The sequence below is a fragment of the Molothrus ater genome, chromosome 5 (genome assembly GCF_012460135.2).
Source record: "Molothrus ater isolate BHLD 08-10-18 breed brown headed cowbird chromosome 5, BPBGC_Mater_1.1, whole genome shotgun sequence".
NCBI classification, from domain to species: Eukaryota; Metazoa; Chordata; class Aves; order Passeriformes; family Icteridae; genus Molothrus; species Molothrus ater.
In genome coordinates, this window is record NC_050482.2 from 35,714,800 (window position 1) to 35,737,866 (window position 23,067).

General features: G+C 37.8%; 1 protein-coding gene across 1 annotated transcript in view; it reads left to right on the top strand.

Annotated features, from left to right (window-relative positions):
- LGR5 (leucine rich repeat containing G protein-coupled receptor 5) overlaps positions 1 to 23,067 on the top strand; it is a 91,763-nt gene that overhangs the window by 47,573 nt on the left and 21,123 nt on the right. The window contains exons 3-7 of the mRNA XM_036401534.2: positions 4,145 to 4,216; positions 5,789 to 5,860; positions 16,809 to 17,024; positions 19,371 to 19,442; positions 21,823 to 21,891. Of these exons, the coding sequence (XP_036257427.1) occupies positions 4,145 to 4,216; positions 5,789 to 5,860; positions 16,809 to 17,024; positions 19,371 to 19,442; positions 21,823 to 21,891 (501 nt within the window). The remainder of the gene's footprint in view (positions 1 to 4,144; positions 4,217 to 5,788; positions 5,861 to 16,808; positions 17,025 to 19,370; positions 19,443 to 21,822; positions 21,892 to 23,067) is intronic.

The following is a 23,067-nucleotide window of genomic DNA, read 5'->3' on the forward strand; positions in this document are numbered from 1 at the left end:
GTGCAAGTAAAATCTAAATCTGAAACAACATAATGCAAAAAGTAGGATTCTTTTGGAATACTTTTTCATTAAAGAGATGTGATATATTTAAGCCTGAATGTACTTAATGAGGTATCTCTAATATGAGAGATTTTTAAACTAATGTCAGATGTGCTTAAAATAAAAGAACTTTTTAAAATGGAGATTCAAAATTGTTCAAACAAAAAGAGTAAACCATTTGGTTATGTAAGTTCTAAAAACAACCGATTTCATTCCTGCTCTCAGAAATTATTAACTAAATACTCAGCTATAGAAACACGTACTGTGTCCATTTTCATTCGTTCAGGGAAAATTATGCTTACCCATTCAGACTAAAATTACTATCTGAAGTACATCCAAAATTCAGTAAAATACTGAGCAGTTTCCCTGAAGTAATTTAGGTAATAGAAAACAAAATAGCTGAAGTGGAGAAGAGTGTAGACACTTGATACACTCTGTAGTGTCAACAATGGGATAAATTTTCCCTTATTCCAAGGCTGAGAATAGAAACACAGTAATAGCAAGAAATTGCTAAAAGGAAGACATTAAAAATTATCAGGAACAAATAAACCCAATTTCCTGAGCTTTGAGGCATGCCATAAAGGACTGATACGCTAACTTTTATCCAAGAATAGTAAAAGAATTAGACAACCATCCAAATGAATAATTTTTGATTATTTTTACCAAATACTGCAGTAATGGGGAATTCTAATGGGCTGGGAAGATGCTACGATTCTGCCAGGAGTGGTTTCATAGTGTGTCTTGGGGATAGATAGGTGCTTTTGCTGAGCTTGTTCCAGAGACAATCATGAAAAGTGCATCATGGAAAAGGGTTTAGGATGGTAAATGAGTCCAGACAACATTGTTACATCAAAAATAATTGTTGCCAGATGTCTGCTTTTCCTGATGCTGTCAGGTTGTTTGGTGAGACAACTACAAGGACATACATATCCATACATGGCATTTGTGATATACTTGATGTAACCCTGTGCTGAAGTACGTAGGGCTGTACATGAAGAGCATCATCTGCTGCTGCATCAGCAGAGGAATATCATATAAGATAGCACTAATTACTGTCTGCAAAATTAGTGAGAGCTCTTTTTAAATTGAAAAATATTCAAAGCAGAACTTCAAGAACGACCTGAGGTTGAAAAACACTCATAAGGAGTAAATACGGAAGCTGTGCCTACCAAAGAGTTTAACATGTTTTTTCTACATCTATCTAAATTGTTTGTACAAGACATTTTGAATAATTAAGTAGTGATCTAAAAGGAAAAAAAGCAAAAAATTTTTTAAAGGGTTGGAGTCTGAAAAAAAACCCCAAGTATCAAAAATTACATTTTGGTTTAACAGTTTGGGTAACTACCACTCAGAACAGCTCAGGAACACAGCTGTACATTTTCAAAAAACGCCAAACATTAAGGCTTGCTGTGGAGAGCCACTAAGAAGCTCCAAAGCTGGGAAAAGTGAGTATTTAGCCATTGAAAAAAAATTTCACAGTGCTGCACAGTGTCATTGCCACAGTCCTGCATTTACAGTCAGGTGATGCATGCTTGGTAATTGGCACAGCCCTCCTCCAGGAGCTCTTAAATAGGTCTGATTTTCTCATCTAGTCCACTTTGTGAAGAGTATTAAGTCCAAACAGGGGGTATTAACATGTAGTGCTTTGGGCAGTTTGCCTTGCCTCAATTGTGAGTGAAGAAGGAGTGGAGGCCTGAAAGAGCATGCTCTTGAGTCTTCAGACAGGTGGGTTTAGTTCTCTGCTCTTTACCAAGTTTTCCATGACACTCATAGCAGTAACTGAAGTGAAAATCTCAAGACCTTCACCTTCTTTTTTTCCAATAATGTTTTGGAAACCCATAACTTTCTGGCCCATGCCGAGCTCAAGTCCAGAATTGTGTCCAATCATGTTGTTAAAATGGCAGAGCAAAATGGTGCTGTAGGGATGAAGTACTCTTTAGGTTTTCTTTTAAACAATCATATCACAAGAACTGAAATCAGAATTAGACATGTCTCAGCCTCTTCTGGTTAGTGATCCACAAAAGGCATTTACTTCCAGGAGCACAATCTGTTGTTCCTAACCTAATGCATGCCTACTTGATCCAAGAACAACCCAAAAGTCATTGCCATTTGTGTTCAAATGAAAGCTAAAGCTTGCAGAGGGCCCTCACACATCTGAAAAAAGGCCCTCACATCTGAGCCTGTAAGTGCCTCATCTTGGAGCAAGAGCAAACCAGGTTTGGTTTACACATCTGCCTGCATGAATTCAGCTGCATATGCCCACTTCTCAGATGTCTGGAGATCAGACTCCACTACAGTCTGCAGTGAGAGACAAGCCCAGCAGCTCTGCCTGATGCTGATTGTCATTGCAGAGCACAATCACCTTCATGTAACAGAGAGAGCTAGCTCAACATTGCAGGTTACGTAGTTCAGCAGGGATGTCTGTACAGGAAAGAACCTCTTCCACTGACTGAAAATTCCTGAAAAATCTCTGGAGCTAAGATCTAGATCTTTTACTTTTCTTTTATTTTTCTTTCTTTTTTTTCTTTCTTTTTTTTTTTTTTAACATGTAGCCAAATATATCTTTTTATTTTCTGTATGAAAGCAGTGGCTAAAAACAAGGTGTGCACAGTACCCTGTGGTTAGCTCCAGGAAAACTCAACCCCAAAAGATGACAGCATTTAAGGGCCAGTCAGTGCTGGATCTTTGGGACCCCAGTCAAAAGTACCTGGCCTTCTCCATGAACAGTATTGGCAAATCTGATGCCTATTTCAGCACTGTAGGTTCCTCTCTTGCAGCTTGGTACCTAAGAAAATTGCTGGAACTAATCCTGTGTTCTTTCCTGAGGGGCCAGGGGCTGAATCAAATGTCAGCTCTAGTATCACATCAGCTGGGCTCTGCAATCCTGGTGTGCAATAACTTGGCTGAGGGAGCATACAATTCCACTTGGCTTAACTTGTTCTGCAAAGGGGTTACATCCTATCAGTTTGTGGGTTTTGTCAGCCAGGAGTGTACACTGGGGCCCTACTGACTCAAAGTAACTTTACTAGGAAGTTGTCCCTCACCAGTGAGATTTCCAGGTAGGGTACAGGTATCACAGCAAATTCAGGCAGAGTTGTGATGTCAGAAGGCTGAATGCAAGATCATAGAGTGGGTTGGGTTGGGTTGGAAGGGGCTTTAAAGACCATCTAATTTCAACCCCTTGCCATGGGCAGGGACACCTTCCAATATACCATGTTGCTCAAAGCCCCATCCAACCTCGCTTTGAGTAATTTCCAGGATCCTCTTGAGTTGCACTGATGGGGAACTGATGGGAACATGGAAATGCCATTATTTCATTTCAAATAGATTCTTTCTTTCTTAGACACAAATCTTACAGCAGAAGGATGCAGTCAGTAATATGCTTTACAGAGTTATTTGGTGTAACCTAGGTCTGTTTACCCAGGTCTGTAAAATACCTTCAGGCAATCTGAGAGCAAGATGCAGTAGAAGTAGGGGAGGAAAAGCCCTACAAATTTTAACAAATATACTTTTTTCCAACCTATTACACATGTGCTCACAGAGAAACCTGTTATTCCACCAGTACAGTAGTTTTACTTGTAGTTATTTCAGAATGAACTCTAATCATTGCTATGTGGATATATTTTTATATTTGTGCAAATGAGTTAAATGTTCACAGAAATCATACATGCACAGTTCCAAAAGTTCATGCCCATAAATCCTATGATGCTGATGGTTGTCACTATGTCTGTATTTTAGTTGCTGCGGTTGTTCTAAACCCTGAAAAGAATATGAATAATTCAATTATAAACCATAAGCCAAATTTGCAATGAAATCGAATTTTTTTGCTGCAGTCCAGCTCTCAGTGAATCAACAACAGTGCAGTTACAGATTTCTCTTTTTTTGTTGTTGTCTTTTTGGGGGGTTGTTTTATTTTTGTTTTGTTGTTTGGGGGGGTGGGTTGTTGGGGTTTTTTTAAAGTGTTTTAATGAAAAAAAATAGGCTCTTAAACTACTGCCTCTGGCATCAGTTGCTCAAACATAGCTGTGTTGCACTTTTTAGCACCCAAATTAATTCCACATGAAGAGAGAAGCTATTCACTCTTTTCCTTTTTCAAACTTTGCAGACGTCTTGCAGGAAATGGCTTGACATACATTCCTAAGGGAGCATTTGCTGGCCTTTTCAGTCTTAAAGTGCTGTAAGTAAACTGTGTGTTGTTTGATATATTTCTGATTTCCTAAATGCTCTAGGGAACTAATTAACCAGTGAAGTTTTGATCAAGTAAATTACATATTTTGATCAGCTCATTTTGAACAATTCAATTGAAGATACATATGAACATCATTAAATCTTTGTTTTTTCACATAGAAAGTATCCTAAACAAAAGTTGGAAAACATTAATAGCCTTCTAAAAACAACTTGCTCATCAAGTTGTAGATGTCTCTGTACAATATCAAAGGTAAAAATTGATTCAGTTAATAGTTTCTTTAATTATCTCAAAAGTCCTGATTTGAGCTGAATTTTTCATCATCACACAAAACTGGGGGTTTCCTTTTCTTGAGAGATGTGGGGGGGAAAATGTTATTGTATACAATACAATGTAATTTAAAACAGTTTACATTTCATATATTTTTCTTTGCATTGTAATGACTATTATATAAATTATTAAAAATATTACAAAATTGTATCATTTGGAGTAATAAGACAGTACATATAGTTACTAAAACTACTAGCAGGCTACATCTCACAGTGTTTACACTAGAGGGAATCTTTGCCCATGTAAAGTTCACAGAAACTGTATTATTAGCAAGAGCACCAGCCTCTTAAGCAGTGTCAAGCCTGGCCTGGTGCTACTGTACAAATCTCTACTGAAAAAACACTTAGCAGGAAAAGAAGTATGAAGAGATTCCTGCTCCACCTACTTCTAAGTTGGCAAGCTCTACCTCTTATTGGCCCAAGCAGACTTAGGCCTGCCAGAAATTATTTCATTTACAATGTCCCATTGAATATGCCTCCTTTTGAAGGCAGCATGTACTACTTTGGACTTATCCACATAGAATATTTATATACATAGGAGTTGGTCCAAACAAGAGTGTTAGGTAGTATGAATGAAACCATATTCAAAAGGAGGAATATTCTTTAGGAGTGGAAAGCAATTCTTCAATCTTTGCAAGGTAAATTATGTGATATTTGAGAAGAAAGATTTGTCAAGTCATTGCTAGAAACCTTTGGTTTGGGAAAATTTATTTTACTGAAAAAAAATTAGCAGTTTATTTATAGAGATAAAATTTTATTCAAACTAAATCATAAATGTTTCACACAGTTAAGAGTTGATTTGCCATTGTTGCATTTTCCTGAGTAAGGATTTCAAGATTCAGTCCTCCACAGCTTTATCAGAATAGAATCACTTCAGAAGGGGAACAATATCAGTGCATGAGAAGGAAAATATCAGAATCACTGGAGGCAATTAGGAAGTTACAAGCCCTACTGAAAGCAAATCAGATTTATTCTTTTAGCTTCCTTAGCTGCTTTGAAAATCCTGCTCAGAGCTGATATCTAGCTGTTAACAAAGCTAAAATGCTACAGGTATTTGTTTGCCTTGAAGGAAGCAGGCCTTTGACAGGGGCAGGGGAATAAACTGTTTGTGTAACTTTCTTTGTAATCTTGAAGTAAGACCAGTACAATGAAGGTAAGCTTGTAAGGCAATTTGCAGTAGAAAGAAATGATCTTTACTGTGTTGATTCTGGTTTTTGTGCTACTCACAATGTAGGATGCTGCAGAATAACCAGCTACGGCAGGTTCCTACCGAAGCGCTCCAGAACCTGCGCAGCCTGCAGTCTCTGTGAGTATCCCTGGTTAATCAATTTCCAGCCTTGCATGAGCAGTAATATACAATTACCTAATAATTATCTGTTAATATTGCTTTGTAATGTGCTGAATCAACTTTTTCTTTTAATTCTCTTTGAGCTGCTATTCAAGAGAATTGTACTGTCAATTAAACATCAAAAGTAACTGATTTCAATCCAGTAATTTCATTACACTTGGCAGCTTCTTTGCAGCATTATAGACTGGTTCAACATCTGAGAAGACACTCATTGGCTTGCAATGCTTTCTGTCAAAAACATGGTTTCTTGTTAGTATTCTTTACCAGGGAAGAGAAGGAATCCCAAATTACTCCCTTCTTTTTTTTCATTTGGTGTAATTTTTTTTCTTTTTAAGCACTATGGAAAACACTAATAACTCATGAAACAAAGTGTACTAGAGGATACTTAATTATTTTCTGTGCTTCAGGCAGGCCTCTGTATTTATAGCTCTTGACTGTCCATGCTGACTCAGTCCACGAGCTTCAGTTGTAACAGAACTGCTGCCAGAACTGCTAGATCAGGAGTGAAGATTGGCTGCTTCGTGGTATGAATGAAATTATTTTGGTGTGCTTCTGCCTTAGAAGAATGGTTGTATCAAGTTGTGCTAAAAGCTGACCTAGCCCAGCATCCAGCCTGCAATAATAGGTGCCAAAGGAAAACAAGAAGGTCCAGCAAAAAATATAATACTGCTTTGGTAAACTGTTCCAGCAGCCAGAGATTTGCACTCAGAGACTCACTGAGTCTGTTGTGGCTTTGATAGATAAAGGGTTTTCTTCTATGGGTTTGTACAATTGTAGTTTGAGCCAGTGAAACACTCATGATTTTTTGTGACAGCATGTCTGCTGATCAGCTAGCATGGTGAGGTACCTTCTGATATGTACTTGGAACTTTTCACCACATTTGATGTTCTCTGCAGCATCAGGAGAAGGTGGAAGCAGCAGTTTGGTATTCATGTACACCAGCTTTATATACCTCTCTTGTATCTCTATTAGTCAATTTTTCAGATGTAATCTGTTGGGATTGTCTGTCATGTGGAAGCTTTTCCATTCCTCTGTCATCCTTGTCATGTTGCTGAACGCTTTTTCAGTTCTCATGTATTTAGATGAGTGAAAGAGGGATAAGCCCTGTACAGAATGTTTAAAGAGCTTGGCACCATGGGTTTATAGAGAGCAAAAATTCATGGGATTTTGCTTGCTTTCCTACTAATTTAAAACTTCGTTTTGTGTGATTTTTTTAACCTTTACTGAATGCTAAGCTGTTATTTTCATTCTTATCGCAACTGCAGGACTTCTTTCTAGCATGCTCAAGAGCTTGTCCCATAAAGTTGGAATTGCCTTTTCCCTCAGCACCTCTCTTGACACCTGTCTATACTGGACTTCATCTGCCATGTTCCTGTTCAGGCACTTGGGCAGCAAGAGTTTCTTCTGCTGCACTTGCACTTCATTTTTTGATACCACTAAGATGTTTTTGCTGTCTAAACAGAGGATGCAGTAAATTGAGTCAGTTTCTGAACTACCACAAAATTGTGTTGTCACCTGATACAAAAATAAATCACAAAATTTTCTAAAGAAGCTACTGATTTTGAATCTGCAGCATGAAATATCTAGATGATTGAAAACAGAAAAGCATTTCTTTGCTCAGAGGAAAATGTCTATGGACTCTTCTCTATGCTTTAGCTGACCATCTTATATTGTCATGGAATTACTTTCAAATAAAACTATTTTCCTAAAATGTTACAAGATCCAAATAGAGAATTCAATCCGGAAGTTCAAATAGCTTTCACAAGAAATGTTGCTACAAGGTGCACTGATCACCAACATCACAAGTAAAAGTCTGACATTGGCAGGGATAGAATGAGCATCTGTACCAATCTGGTTAGAGTTAAGATGTGCTGGTTGAGAAATGTGCTATGTTGAACAAACTTTATTTTTTTTGTGTAGGTAAAGAAGTTCCACCAGAAGGTTAATATATCTTATATATATATATTGTTCAGCCAAAATCTGAAGATCAGAATTAATGAAATTAGTTTATTTACAAAAAAATCATGTCATCTCTGTATAACTTAGCACTACACAGACACACATTATACTGTAATAGCTCCCATGTTCTTATGCCTGTCTTGAACTACATTTGCCTTCTTAATAAACAAAGCATTTGTTAAGGTTTCTAAAGGTGGAAGAGCCCCAAGAATTAATTATCTTATAATTGTTATTTGGTCAGTGCTTTTTTTCTTTATTGACCAGACACAGACAGAAATATCTCAGCCATATACTTTTGAGGTTACAGTTCTTTCCTTTGATCTTTGAAAAAGTCATGAGAAAATGCTGGTCTAGTGACTATATTAGGCTTTGTTTCTGCTAAACAAACAAAAAAATCTTGCTGAGATCACATCACTCTATACACATTCTGGACCAAAACATGATAAGCCAAGCCAACAAGAGTTCCTTTGTTACTCTGAAAGAGATTGTTGAATTTTCAGTACAGTTGCTAAACAAAATGACAGTCTCACTCAGGCTTTGTTGCAGATATTTTTTTCCTTGGGTGAAGAAGTTGAAGAAGTAAACTGGAATTTGTGCAGTCTATTTAAAGGACTGAATTAAAACAGAGGGAGAAAAGGAATGGTCAGTAGAAACCTTTAGACAGCTGCCTAGCAGACACAAGATGGAATGATAGCGGTTTGTACAGAAAAACTACTATCACCTGAAAAACGATCACTAGCAAAAGAGACCTCTTTGACGAAAAGAAAACTATTATTCTTTTGTTTGCTTAAAAGGGGTTGTGTTTGCCAGATAAAGGTGTGCACAGATTCAATTTCTTGTTTCATATAGTCTAGCAATTTTCTGTTCACAAGGTTGTTTTGCATTGGTTTCTGATTTACAATAGGAATTATTTCTTGAAGCCTTTGAAATAGCAGGAGTCTTTTCAAGAATGTAATTAAGAGGTTAAAAGCCTTCTCAAGAGCAGTTTCTATAAGATAACGACTTCTTCTATTTATTATGTTTAGTTCTGCAGGTGGCATGATTTCTCAAAGCCTCACTAACCCTTTGCTTTAGTTAACATACATGTGGGGGGGGGGGGAAAAGCTGGTGTTGGGACTCAAATATCTTCCTTTTGTGGTTTTTCCTCAAGAAAGGCAGTCATGCAAAGGGGCAAACCATAGCAACTGCCTTGATACCTTAATAAATGTGAAGAGGATTATGTTAAAATCCTTTTTGTAGAAGTATCCATGTTTTATTGTGCATGTGTGCACAATATGTACATATGCACACACAAATATTCCACATTCTCTCATAATGCAAATTTGTCACAAATTTTTGCATCGAGGGTATTTCTGGATGATATCCTCTCCCTATTATCCAGTTAGCGCTAAAAAATGACAGTATAGGTGTCAGTATTGATAGAACCATTAATTGATGTTAAATGGCCTGTGGTACGAAGAATAAGAGCTGATGTGTTGCAGGAACAAGCAACAATTTCTCCCACTTTATTGTCCAAGTTGCATTGCCAGTATGTAGAATGATACGACAAGTTTGAGTGACAAATATTCATAAATTTCTTAAGGCTTGACTTACCTCTAGAACAGATCAATCTTATTCAGACAGCAGATATGACTCAATAATTACTATAAAATGAGAAATAGGCACAAAAGTTAACCCAAAACACATAGGATTTGTGAATTTCACCTTTGACAAGAAAAATCCATGAGAAAACCTAAACAAATTAATTACATTTTTTTTCTGTCACTGAAGCAAAAAAATAAGATTGAAACAATATTAAAATATTCTCTAATTTTATAAAAGTCTTTGTAGTTCAGTTTTTAAAACCAGCAATGTGCTGCTTTGATTAATAAATCAGTTCAGCTACCAGAGCATGGGCAATGTTTGCATAGGACTCTAGTTCCCTGTGTGGCAGGAGGATCAAGGAAGTAACGAGTACATGCTGATTTTGAAATGTGATTTTGAGCAGAAGGGTTTCTGTATTATTGTATAGGCCATAATTTTTCCTCAGAAATCTAGTGTGAGCACAAATTATCCAGGTTGCTGGTCCTAACAATTGAAATGGCATTTATTTCTGTCAAGCACAACAGACTGTGCAGATACCTTGACTGAAAGGGAGGAACACACAACCACTGATGTGTCACAACTTAGTACTTGGCAGCAGGGTTCAAAGAGTCCCTTGAATGCTCTCATCACTATTAGTCACCTTGAATACAAATGTATTTCATTAGAACAGACTATAAGAAGGAAATCTCTTGAGTTCGTGTTTCACACATCATCAATATCTCCATTCTGTGTTTAAATCAAGAAAACTTTTAGTGATTTTTAATATATATGAAGTTACAGTTCAGTAACTCCTCACATATGTATATTGATGTGTTTTTCAAGTGTCATTTTTAATTAGCAGCTTATTTTCTGTCAAACTTTTTTTCATTTAATGCAGGTATTTGTTTAAATAGGTATCTTTGTTTCTCTAGTACAATCACCTTATTTTTAATTTCACCCTTTATATAACGGAATTTACATGTAATTTCAGTATGTTTGAACAAGCAGGGCATGGTCAAAAACAGGCAATGACATATCATTAATATTTTTTTACTTTCTTCCCAAATGTGTTAATATTTGATTTTTCCCAAATATGTTAATCTTTGATATTACTAGCCACTTGAAAAGCTGCAGATCTTCATTTTCAAATGTTGCTAAATAAAGGAGGAAAGGGTAATTGGCATTGCATATGGAAAAGCTTCTGCTGTTCTTTTATTTGGATTATTGTAACACAACCCTTTGCAGTGAATACTATAGATGAAACTTCCATTCTATTTATTTTCTTGTTTAGACATCATTGTTAATGATGTCTAAACAGCTCTTACTGCTGCATTGTCAGACACACAAATAGTCAAAATTAAGAACAGGTTGGGTGCTATCTCAGTGCCCATGCCACACCAGTCATGAAGAACATTTCAAAGGAGTATTTACTGTATCACTTACTCTCATTCCTGTGACATTTAAAGGACTTTTGCTTTGACAGTGGAAAATAGGGCAGAATAGCATACAAAGCACTTTAAACAGTTGACAGATGGAAAAAATAAACCATCTTTTCTCCCTTAACAACCTGCAAAGCTGCAATTTAGTGAAGTAATTCGACTTTACAAGTAACAGCAAAGTAGCGTCAATGAAATTTTTTAGCATTTTCCAACATAATTTGTAGATTTACTTTAATTTTATTTATTGGGTATTTCAGTATTTATAGACCACCTGATGCTGACACTAGATTTGATACAAAATATTATCTAGAATTCATCTCAGATGTTCTCAGTAGTTGCCTGTCTAGAACAGGTCAGCAAATGGATTTTTCATTGTCCCCCTACTCTCCCAAATATTTGACATTTCAAGAGAAGTTTCCATGCTTAGCCCAAAAAAGCACTGGAAGACTTTGAGGACACATAGTTCTGCAACTCTTCTAGTTCACACTTAAAATTAAAACCCAGCACTTTTTTTCCCCAGAACTGTTAAATTTGAACAATTATTTTCCACTTTGATGCTTCTGTTAATAATCCTGCTTTTTAATTGAAAGACCAAACAACTTTGATGAAGCTACATTCTCTCCTGAGAACTGTTTTCATTAAAAGACAGGAGCCTTAGTTGTGGTTTTCCATGTCACACCCCATGATAATGAAGGCTACAGAAGGTATTATCCTTCTTAAGAAAGCTGGTACCTCAACGGGTACCCACAAACTCCCAGAGGAGGAATTTCCCACATTTGAAATTGAGGTTGTTTGTACCCATGCAGATGTCTACACATACACAAAGATGTCTCAAAATTCGCTATTGCAGTCCCCTTGGTTTATTGCACACCTTCACCATCCGGCCGCTGCAGCCCCAGGGCAGTGGGCAACAGAAGAGTGACTGAAACACCGAGCAGTAGTAGAGTATCAGACCACTCCTCTCAGTCACAGACATTTTTCTGGACTGATAACCAAGGAGAGGAAGGTAGAGGTGCAAGGTTACCTAAAATGCATTTGCTATTGTTTTTTTTTAATGTGCAGCCTCTAACTCAACCAGTCAGTAGCTCTCAAAGTGGGGTGCAAAGTGGCTGTATTAGATTAGCAGTTCCAGGACAGCTGGTGATGTATTCTTTCATCCAATAGGAGGCACCAGACATCTGACTCTTTCCTGTCTTATGAGTAATCTCAAAAGAGTGGAGATTTATCACATCTCTAAGACAGACAAATTTCTCAACCTCAGAACTGCTAGCCAGAAATCATCCTGCATGGCTGAAGCCCGCCAGGGTATGTGGGAGGCAAGAGGCTGCTGTTGGAGTGTTTGGCAGCACAGGGGCTTACAGCAGATTTCCAGTCAGGTCCTGGGGCCATTCAGTGGCCCACTGTGGACTGTGGTAATCACAAGCAGGGCAGGCCGTGCTTCAGAGCACTCCCAGACTCTGGCCATGGACCCCTTCCCAGCTGCACTCTTAACAGAGTCCTTGGCATGCTTTTGACCCATGCCAAAGAACATTCCCCTGAACTGGGGAATATATTCCTGGGGTTCATGTGGTAGATCACATGCCCCTGGGACTGTCCCCAGCAGGTGACAGCTTGCTTGGGAGACTAGGAAAGGTCACTCTGAGCCATTTGGCTGAGGACCTGAGGGTGCTCCCAGACACATCAAACATGTCTGTCTGTGGGGTCATGATCTGAGTCTGTAGCCAGGTTCCTGGGACAACCCAACAGCTGCTAGCCCCCACTTCTCCTCAGTTGTGGGGATTGAAAGTACCCAGTATCAGGGCCAAGGTTTATATCTTTGTATAAACGTAGCAATGCAGTTGGCGTCTTGTCTGTATGCAGCATGATAGCATCCATCATCTTGAATGCAGGTTTACCAACACCCCTGAGCAGCACATCTGAATGTGAAGAGAAACACTATGGATTGAGAAACTCCCAGGGCTGCAGAAACCTCCTCATGTAAAGCTGAGCAGTGGGATAGAAACAAATGCTCCTAAACTGTGCCTTGTTATTTGTCCGTTTTGGTCTTCTTGTTGCCATGCAGGGTTCTTTGTATGAGTCCTGTAAAACTGAGATATGAGAACTGCTGGACTGTTGTCTTGTAATTAAGCTTTTTACAATAGTCCTAGCATTTTCCCCTGTGGACCAAAGGGGATATCCTGCTTAAAAGACCAGGTTTGAAAAACATGGCCCACAACAGCTAGCTCTATTTTTATTACATTCATTTTTCAAAGCTAGTTTAGATGTCACTTGCCATTACCTAAATGGTACTTTAGTCAATCCTGTGAACAAACCCCTGAGAGAGTCTGTGTGCCAACACACTAACAAAGATGGTAGGCTGCAAGTGACCCTCTCCTGGCCTTTATGCCCTCCCCAGACAGGCCCTGTCCATCACTGCTCCATACTTCATGGACAAACTTGACTGAAGCTCCCTGCATTACAGAGCTGAGTCGGGAGAAGAGGAAGGTGATTCAAGAGGGAGAAGCGCCACCTTCTTTAATCCACCATGCCCAACATCAGTCTCCTGTGCTCCCCCTCCTCTGCCTCCCCTACCTCTTAGGTACAGTCCCTTTTCCTTTGGTCTTACCTCTCCTACTCTAAACTTAAACATCAAAAGAAACACTTTATCCTTGACTTCTTTGTGGCTTCCCTCTTCTGCAGACCTTTCATTGTGTTCTGGCCCTTATCCATTCAAAATGAGGCAATCCATGTAATAGCTGTTCATTTCAGAGGGAAAAATGCCTTGGGAGAAATGTCCTTCCTGATCTCCTATCTAGCATTTGATTTAAACCTGAATGAATAAGCAAGGCACTCCAACAAGATATTAAGGAATTTCTTGGTTGTGGAATATACCCAGGTTGTAGCTGTTTTTGAGAAAAGATACAGAAAATGGGGAAAAATTTATATATATATATTCCCTTAGAAACCTACCACTTCTATGAAACTTAGCATCCATTCATATCAAATTGATTAAGAAATGCAAATCAAGTCTTTTTCAAACAACTGCCTTTGTCTGTACCAGTAAATGAGGTTTTCATTTTACATGGACAATATATTTTCATAATTTGTGCGCTTGGTCACAGAATTCACAGTGTGTCACAGGAAGCACTAGTGGGTTACAGTCCACACAGCTCAAGCTTTTCATTTGAAAGGTTTAGACATTTTAAGTGAGCTCATGGTGAATTTCATAGTGGCTGCTTTATTTACATGCTGCCTATCAGAAGAGATCAAGTATTTCTGTTTCCCTAAATTATATAATTATAATTAAATTATATATAATAGCAGCTTTCAAACTCACCACATGTTATCTACATATATTTTTCAGTTATAAATAGGGTCATGTTTGTGAGTTAATGGGTTTAGTTCTGAAAGTGCCAAAACTTTGATCAACACATGTAAAACAATTGGCTGAAAAGGGTGATTTTGATCAGTCCTTTATACATCAATGTGCATTACCTACAGTATGACAGGAAACATAACCACTACTGAAACCTTTTAATATCTGCAAGAGGGAAAACGGTGCTTGGAAATTTAAAAAAGATTAGATAACGAAAGAGCACTTGAGGCAGTACTTCTTATAAGTACTAGCAGGATATGTAACCCAGTTACAGAACGTGAAGCACAAATCATTGCAGCTTTTTTGTTTCTTCCAAGCTTTATTTAAACAATAATTCAACTATCTGGAATTTCATTTACAGTACAGCAGTTCTGGTTTTCTTTCTGTTCTGTGGGTTTTATTTACATAGCCAGTGGTGGGTTTGTATTTGGAAACGTCAGCTATCAAAAAAAAATCTGTTCCTTGATTTGCTACGAAATACTGGTAAGATAAAAATCCTGGTCTCACTGACGACAGCAGAAATATTGCCATTTCAGCCACAGGGTCACATACAAACAAGTAACTGTTGGCTTCTCCACACAGCCAGCCATCCTGGGAATAACTCCCATGGAGTGAGCAGGGACATCAGGGCTGCACAGGCAGCCTTCCTATTGAACACTGAGATGTTAACTGCAATACTGCAGCACATGGAGTTTGAATAAAGCCTCCATTCTTTAATCAGGGAAACTGTCAAACTAAGGCAACTGTAACTTCTTAGTTTACATACCAGCATCACCCAGGGAAGAAATTTACTTCTGACTGAGCACAAAGAAATCTCATCTACTCATTTAAATTATACCTTATTTGAAAACACAGGAATAACATGGTTGTTGCCTGAGGAAAGGAGGAAGAAAAACATGAGTATTTCTAAACATTTCCAGCCTTACCCATTTGTTGACAGACCACTGAGTTATTTTGGAAGCTCTGTCTCTGCTGCCTGACATGTCAGTTATTATATTGAAAATTTAATTGTACAAGGGCTTTGACACTGAACCTTATAAATTTGTTCCAACTGACCTTGTCTCAGTTATTTGCCAGCCTGGCACGGAGCCTTAGCAGTCATTATTTGTTCTCATGAAGTAGGTAGGGCCAGCATGGAACAGGAGATAGAATGGACCTGACATTTTACATGACTGTAAATGAGGAAGCAGCTTTAAATAAAGAGATTAGTATGCCCACCACAAAGAGTATTGCATTTCTCTCAAAGAGACCAAAGTTAGGTTGTACCAAATTACTTCTTTGTACCCCAGGTGTGGCTGTTTGTTCTGTAGTATTTTCAAACATCTATTTAAATTTATTTCTGTTTTACCATTCACTTAATTACTCTTCTCTAAACATTTCATGAAAAATTTTAGAGCACAGCTTTCATGTTATGGAAAAGGTATAAGTCACTGCAATACATTAAAAGTAGAAAAAGTTTATCAGGGCCCACATCCCCAACTGGGTGTTTCACAAATTTTCAGAAATCTGAAGTGCACTTTTAAGTCTTTCCCTGAAAGATTCACAATGAAAAAGCAAAACACAGCAAAAACAAAAGCCAGTGAATAGATCACGTTGTATTTGCAGCACCACATCTGAAAAGGTTTGCTAGATTTAATCCTTAATTACACAAGTGTAAGAACAAAGCATCACCTGCAGACTCTGCATAGGTACAACGTGCAATTGAGCTCCCTCTGTTGGCTCTGCAGCAGCTGAAGTGCATTTAGTAACTTCTTTTCCAACACAAATACATCACATTGGCAATACTAATCTCTAGGTAAAAAACATTATGTTCCGCTACTAAAAAAATGTGAACTTCAGTTCTCATTAGAATTATTAGGATAAACAATATTTGCAGTGGATAAACAATATTTGCAGTGAAACAGGCTCCCAAGGGAAGTGTTCACAGCAGCAAGCCTAACAGAGTTCAAAAAGTGTTTGGACAATGCTCTTGGACGCATGATGGGACTCTTGGGGATGGTCCTGTGCAGGGCCAGGAGTGGGACTCAATGATTCTTGAGTGTCCCTTCCAACACAGCTCATTCTGTGATTCTATAACTCCGTAATATTAAAGGAAAGGTAAAGCAGGAAACTCCAGAGACTCAGAAGTGAGTTCTATTTATGAATTTTGGAATGGGTGTTTAGCATTTGAAAATCCAAATTATCTTGCAGCTCAGTGATTTGTAGATTCTGGAAGAGATTCTCTGGATGAGTTTCTTGCACTTTTTTGTTCTATGGTTTCAAACAATTGGGAAAGGAGACAAAATCATACCCGGTCTTTAGAGAGACTGCTCAAAAATTATGAGTGTGTGCTCTCAGTGAGTTGATGGCTCCAAAGGAGAGCTGTCTCTGCAGAGCCAGCTGACAAGCAGACACATAAACATGATTTTAGATCTCAAGGATGAGGCTGCAAGCAAGATGGGAATGTAGAATCTCCAGGAAATGAAAATTGGAAGTGGCAATCCATGCCCATCCTTTGGGGTTATGTTCATGGTGACAACTTCTTATAGCTATTGTGCAAAGACACTTTTCTTTTCTTGAAGTCAATTTTCTCTTTTTCTTCTTCTCCTAGGCGTCTGGATGCCAACCACATCAACTATGTACCCCCCAACTGCTTCAATGGCTTGGTCTCCCTTAGACACCTGTGGCTAGACGATAATTCCTTGACAGAAATTCCTGTCCAAGCTTTTAGGAGTTTACCAGCACTTCAGGCAATGACATTGGCACTGAATAAAATTCATTACATACCGGACTATGCCTTTGGAAACCTCTCCAGTTTGGTAGTTCTGTAAGCTTTATTGATTTCTTTTTATACACAATGTCTTCTTGCAGGGCTTTGGCCTCTTGGAGAAACAGATTTTTTTTTGCATCTTGGTACAGTTTGACTAGCATTTGCTAAACCACTTGTTTTGATCTAGTTCAAAGTTTCCATCTCAATAAAATATTCAAAGGAATCAAAAATCACCCTATCTGGTCAGCAAAACAAACAGGAAGGGGTGCATTGTGTGCTGTCTAAGATTGAAAGACAGAAGATTAGAAACAGGAAATGAACGGAAATCTTTCTGGGGAACTTGGAAAGAATGCCATCTAGTAGAAAAAATATGCATTTCCTGTCATAGAAAGTGTATGTAGTTGTGTATTTGGTTACATTTGCATTACCGGTTCAACTAACTGAAACATGCACGGCTGGCACCAAAATCAGGAAGGCGTACTATGAATCATGGTTTCAGCTTCTTACCTTCTGGGAATGTACCAAACTGAAAAAATCTAGACTGGCTGGAGAAACTTAATGGAGAAGTAATTTCAGGATGCTTTGGAAAACATTAACATTATTAAAGAGAGAATTATATAATCAAGCTATACAGGCTGTCAGAAACCATGTAAGACACTTAGCATGTGGTAGCATACTCTAGCCCCAGTATAAGCATTGAACCTGGCACACATCAGGGTTCTTCATTGACAGCTATAGTCACTAACTCTGCCTCCATGGGGCCCCAAAATTGGGGATAAACACCTGACTTGTGCTGCAAAGCCTTTGCCTTCTCTTTACATTAAATATTGATCCATTTCAAATTAAAGAATGGATGGACTTGTGATTGATTGACCTTCTAGACTTATGTCAGCAATGGAAAAGACAAGAGGCTTTCTTGAACATCGTTCTCTAGACCCCTACCAGAAATGTAGTGGTAAGAGGACAGTTAAGAAATGCAGGATAAAATAATTTTTTTCATACCATGCTTGCTTCTGCTCAGTTAGGTTTCCTTATTTAAGCTCTGCCTTGCTTATTTCTAATCATCTGGGCTTTATAGTGGTTAATAATTGAATCATCCTCACAACCTACAATAGCTGATCTTTTTGGCTCATCAAAATCTTTGTGTGTGGTTCTGCTTTCATTGGGTTGCTACTCTATACAGTGTGGCATACTTTCTACACAGTGGAAAAGTGCATGGTCAATTGGAGCAAGTCAAAACCTTTATAATTAAAGATCCAAACATAATTAGAATTTGAAGATGCACTCTTCATGCTAACTAAAGCATTAAAGGTCAGAGTAGTCATTAAAAATATAGAGCTGATTGGGTTTCGTCCTAGAAAAGAAAAAACCCACAGAACATTTTTATTTTGCTGTCAGAATCCCTGCCTTTGATAGACAGGTAAACTCAATTTCTCTAGGTTCTGTAGAACATTCAGAGAGCCTCTGATCTTTAACAATATTTTCAGAATATAATGAATGCCCAGGCAGCCACTCATTCACAGCCTTTCTTTTCTCTTAGAGCCCTTCTCCCTTAGTTACTACAGGGGTAGGATTTTGAGACAAAATAAAAGGAAAAATCTGGGGAAAAGGCATTCTTTTTTAATTAAATGACCTGAAGTGGCTACAAGTTGAATCTACTCACATTAATGAGCTTCACTCAGAGTGGGTTTTTTTTCCATGTCAATCTGAAAGACAGAAATAGGTAGAACTCAGAGATTTCAGATGGGTGGCAGGGAGGAGGGGTTAGAATTGGTTAAAAAATATAAAAATTACTTTCAAGTGCTAAATATTTTAGGAAGTAGCTACTGATTTTCATAATTTCAAAGAAAGGCAAGTTACAGCACTTCCAAGATTACTTGGTTTACTCATTTAAGGGAAGCTACAACTTTTTGTGTTATGGCTTTGGGTCTTTTTGCATTCTGCAAGCCTAATGCCCCTTACCTGTCTGCTGTGTTATCCATCTCCTCAATGGCTGCTCTTTTGGGCCATACCCTCTAACACTCTCTGAATACAAATCTTTCAATTATACATCTCACACCCCACATACAGTTTTTCAGGCATGTTACCTAACTAATTAGCAATCATTGAGAATATGTCGATTCATTATGCAAACCCCAGCCTGGAACTACAGGATACAACACTTTTGAACAGTCTAGGTGGTTTAAAAACAGATCCCTTCTGTGAAACCAAATGGAGAGGTATTGGGAGAATGGGTGGTGGTTGGTAGAGGTGTCACCTATACATGCTCCTGCAAAAGCATGATTGCATTGATCAATGCATGCCTGAAAATAAGTTAATTTTGATTTAACTATCAAAATGTTTTGCTTTAGTCCACTGTGTGCAGTGTACTTTCCTGACTGTGTGCTTAATGTTCCCCTGCAGACATCTCCATAACAATAGAATCTATTCCCTGGGAAAGAAATGCTTTGATGGGCTCCACAGCCTAGAGACATTGTGAGTTGACCTCTTATTTGTTTCTTTTTTTTTTTTAGAGTGTTTTCATTAATATTCTGAAAGAATAAAAATAGCCCAAAAGCCAAATGTGGGTTTTGGCTTGCCTAATCGCTACAGGATCTAAGTGATAGTTCACAATGACTCTGTGTAGTAAATCCTATTTTTGACTATAAAATTAGTTTGCCTTTTTAATAAGCATTGTCAATTGATAAATTGTTTGAAAGACAGCTGAAAACTGTGTTGAGAATAGAAAAAGGAATGACTATTCATGAACTTATGGTTGCCTAGTTTAGTACCATTTATTTGTCTTGTTCAATCAATAAAGCTAATAGCTAGATTGGGAAACTGTCACAGTGAAAAGTTTTAACACTGAGAAACTATCTTACCACAGAGGAAAGTTATAAAATTAGATGGGTTTATTTTTTTATACCTGGAAAAAGCAAAAGTTCTAGGTAATCAAATTATACATGTGCTTTACAAGTGGGAGAAACGTTTCAATTGTATGCAAGTTTTCATCTTTTGAGAGCTCTGATAAAGAATAGCACTGGTGAAGACTGAAACTTCCTCAACTTTACACTGTAATTCTGTTTAGATCAATTCAAAATTTTTTGAGCTTTCCAGCAAAAACATAATCTACATAAAATACCAAACAGGAATGCAGTGCTAATAGTTAGCAGAAATTATTTTGCTACAGTTAGTCAAATACAGATGTTATCTGCTGGAGTCACCCAGACCCCAGAAATGCCACAGGGACAGTAAAACTTTGCATGTGCTTCCTCTCGCACCTGCTGCAGTCAGCTGCATCATTTTTTGTGATTTTGGATGTTTTATCCAACGAGGACAGAGGTTAAAAACCCAGTTACGAGAAACAAATTGTTTTAGACATGGATATTGCTAGTCTAAAGGTGACTATTTGCTTTCCCATCCACAAACCTGTTTACTGCCCACTTTCATCTGTCATTGAGATTAGGAAGCAAGGAGGTTTGGGCTTCTTGGGTTTTTTTAATCACCAGTTTGATTGCATTGATCCCTTGCCACTGAATTGCACTTTTAAAATTTGGGCTTTTAGCCGCCTGTGAGTTGAGAGGAAGTCCCTAAGTGTAGCACCGGAAAGGGGGACGGGAAGGGAAGAGGGAAAATGTAATGGTTTGCTTTGTTTATTTAAGTGATATTCACATGGCACTTGGTCACAAATGGGGAAAAACAGAACAATGGAATAAGTAATTGCAAACTCAGTCCCAGCCACCTGGCACAAGAGAGATGAAAACACAGAGGACAATCACAAACCCGGCAATAAATGTAGGTGCAGCCACTTCCCTGCAACAGGGCAGTGTAGCACTTGCCTCAAGCACAGTAATTGCATAATGTACAGACCAGTTCCCAGATAGTCTCAAGATAATCTGAAGAGATCTTGGTGTAAATGATGGACGCCAGCCTTAAGATCATTTGTTTGCATTGAGGCGTAGGTCTGGAAATCACATATCACTAGAGGGCAAAACCAAACCATACATGCCTGTAATCTCTTTTTGTCAATAAGCAGGAGAGATTTACAAGCAGGAAGGAAAGCCTTGTTGAGTTCAGACAGCAGTTTCCTGCCTGCATTACTTCAGCCTGATACTATTTCAATTTCAATCTATTGTAAACTGTGGCTTGGGTTTTGCCTGCCTGTTTAAAAAGGCTTTTGCTCCAGTTTTTCATGCTGTTTTCCTCACAAAGTGTTGCCAGAGAGCATCACAGTAAACTGGCATATCTCAATTTTAGTTTCAGCCATCTCCTAAATGCTAAAGGATACATATGTCATGCTGAGGGCAGAAGTAGGATTGTAATCCATTCAGCCTACCAGAATAAAGTCTAATTACTGGTACAGCATGAGCATTTCTTAAAGCAGAGGTCACTATGGTAGCTACACTATCTTTTTTACAATTTGTGTGGTTAGAACGATTCTCTTGACTATTATCAAGTCTTAAAATTAACAATACAGTAGAAATATTTATAGAGAAATGTATTAGGCATGTGAAGTGCAGATCACCAAAACCATTGAATATTATTTTGAAAGACTTTTTTCCCTGTTAATGTAATGCTAAAGGTGGGCAATTTATAAAACAGCAAATCCCTTAGTAGTACTTGAATTTACTTGCTTTTTTTATTACAGAATAGCTAAAATGTAACTAAAAATAGAATGCTGATAAAAATAGGAACGATAATGTGCTCTAAATAGACTTTGTTGGAAAATATCCATACACTTTTGAGGATTTCCTGTCTTTTTACTGTATGTATTTATGCAATGCATAGAAGATGATAGTTCATTACAAATGCCAGCAATGTTATGTTATCTGTTATGCAGTGCATAACCGAAATAATAATATCTATTTTCACACAGAGATTTAAATTACAACAGTCTGGACGAGTTCCCCACTGCTATCAGGACACTAACAAACCTAAAAGAGCTGTAAGTACAGGGCTCATATTAGGAAGAAGGATGTTTTGTCTAGTATGTGATTTCTTTATTTCTTTTTTTAATGCTGGTGATTTTATCAGTAATCCTTAAAAACTGATATCCTAGGAAAAACTAATAAGCATGCCAACATACATAAAAAATAATTTTCAATGTTCAGTTTAGGCCATTCGAGTTCTGACAACTTTTACTTTTATGTTGCCTTGTGCAGTGGGTCTTTTCCAGGAACTTCATTTCTGGAATACAGTAAACAACAAACATAATAAATTCACTTTTAGTCCCAAACACAAGAGATAGATTTTGCAAACTATCCAGTGTATTAGTCTTCTAGCTAAGAAGGCATGACAACCTTATTAGTCCATCAGGTTTAATTAAATTTTACCAACTTCCCTCCCTCACCTCTATTAAATTAAAAGCAATTTATTTTCTATATATATAGTCATTTCTTTGTAATGTTGTTAATAAAACACTTTTGTATGCACAAGCATAGTTTGCATCAGGAAAATCAACAATGAAATTAAATTATTCAAATTTATTTTGAAAAACAGTTGAATTATAAAAAACTGAAAGTAATTAAATTATGTTCATACATCATACACACAATGTACACATTAATGCATATGCTCAGAACTCTTTCCTTTGACTTATTTACCATGTTAATGGTACTATTAGCATAGATTTTTAACAAAAATAATTCATCACATACTAGTTGGACATGGTTTTACCCCTGCTACATCACAAACTGATCTAAAAGCCAACTTTAAGTAGCCACCTGAGATTTTTTCCAGAGCAGGTACTCCCAGATACTGTAGACTCCTGCTCAGCACCTCCAGTGTTGCCAGAATGCAGCTCTGCAAGAGGCAGCAGGGCTATGAATTTCCCAGCCCAAATGTTCTCAGCTGCTGTTTATACCATAAAATAATTGGTATGAAATCCAGTGACCTCAAAGGATTGCCTTTTTGATGCCCTCTGGAGTCAGCAGCCAAAAATGGGTAACTCAGTTTACACCAGCAAACTGCCTGATGTGCCTGAGGTTACTACTGGCCCCCACAGGATTTCACCTCTGAGAATAAACTATGTGCAAGAAACATTTGGGGTCTGAAATTGCAACCTGCCACCCCAAATACAGCACAGACATGAGACCATGTGGTTCTGTGCTTTGTGTGGCCC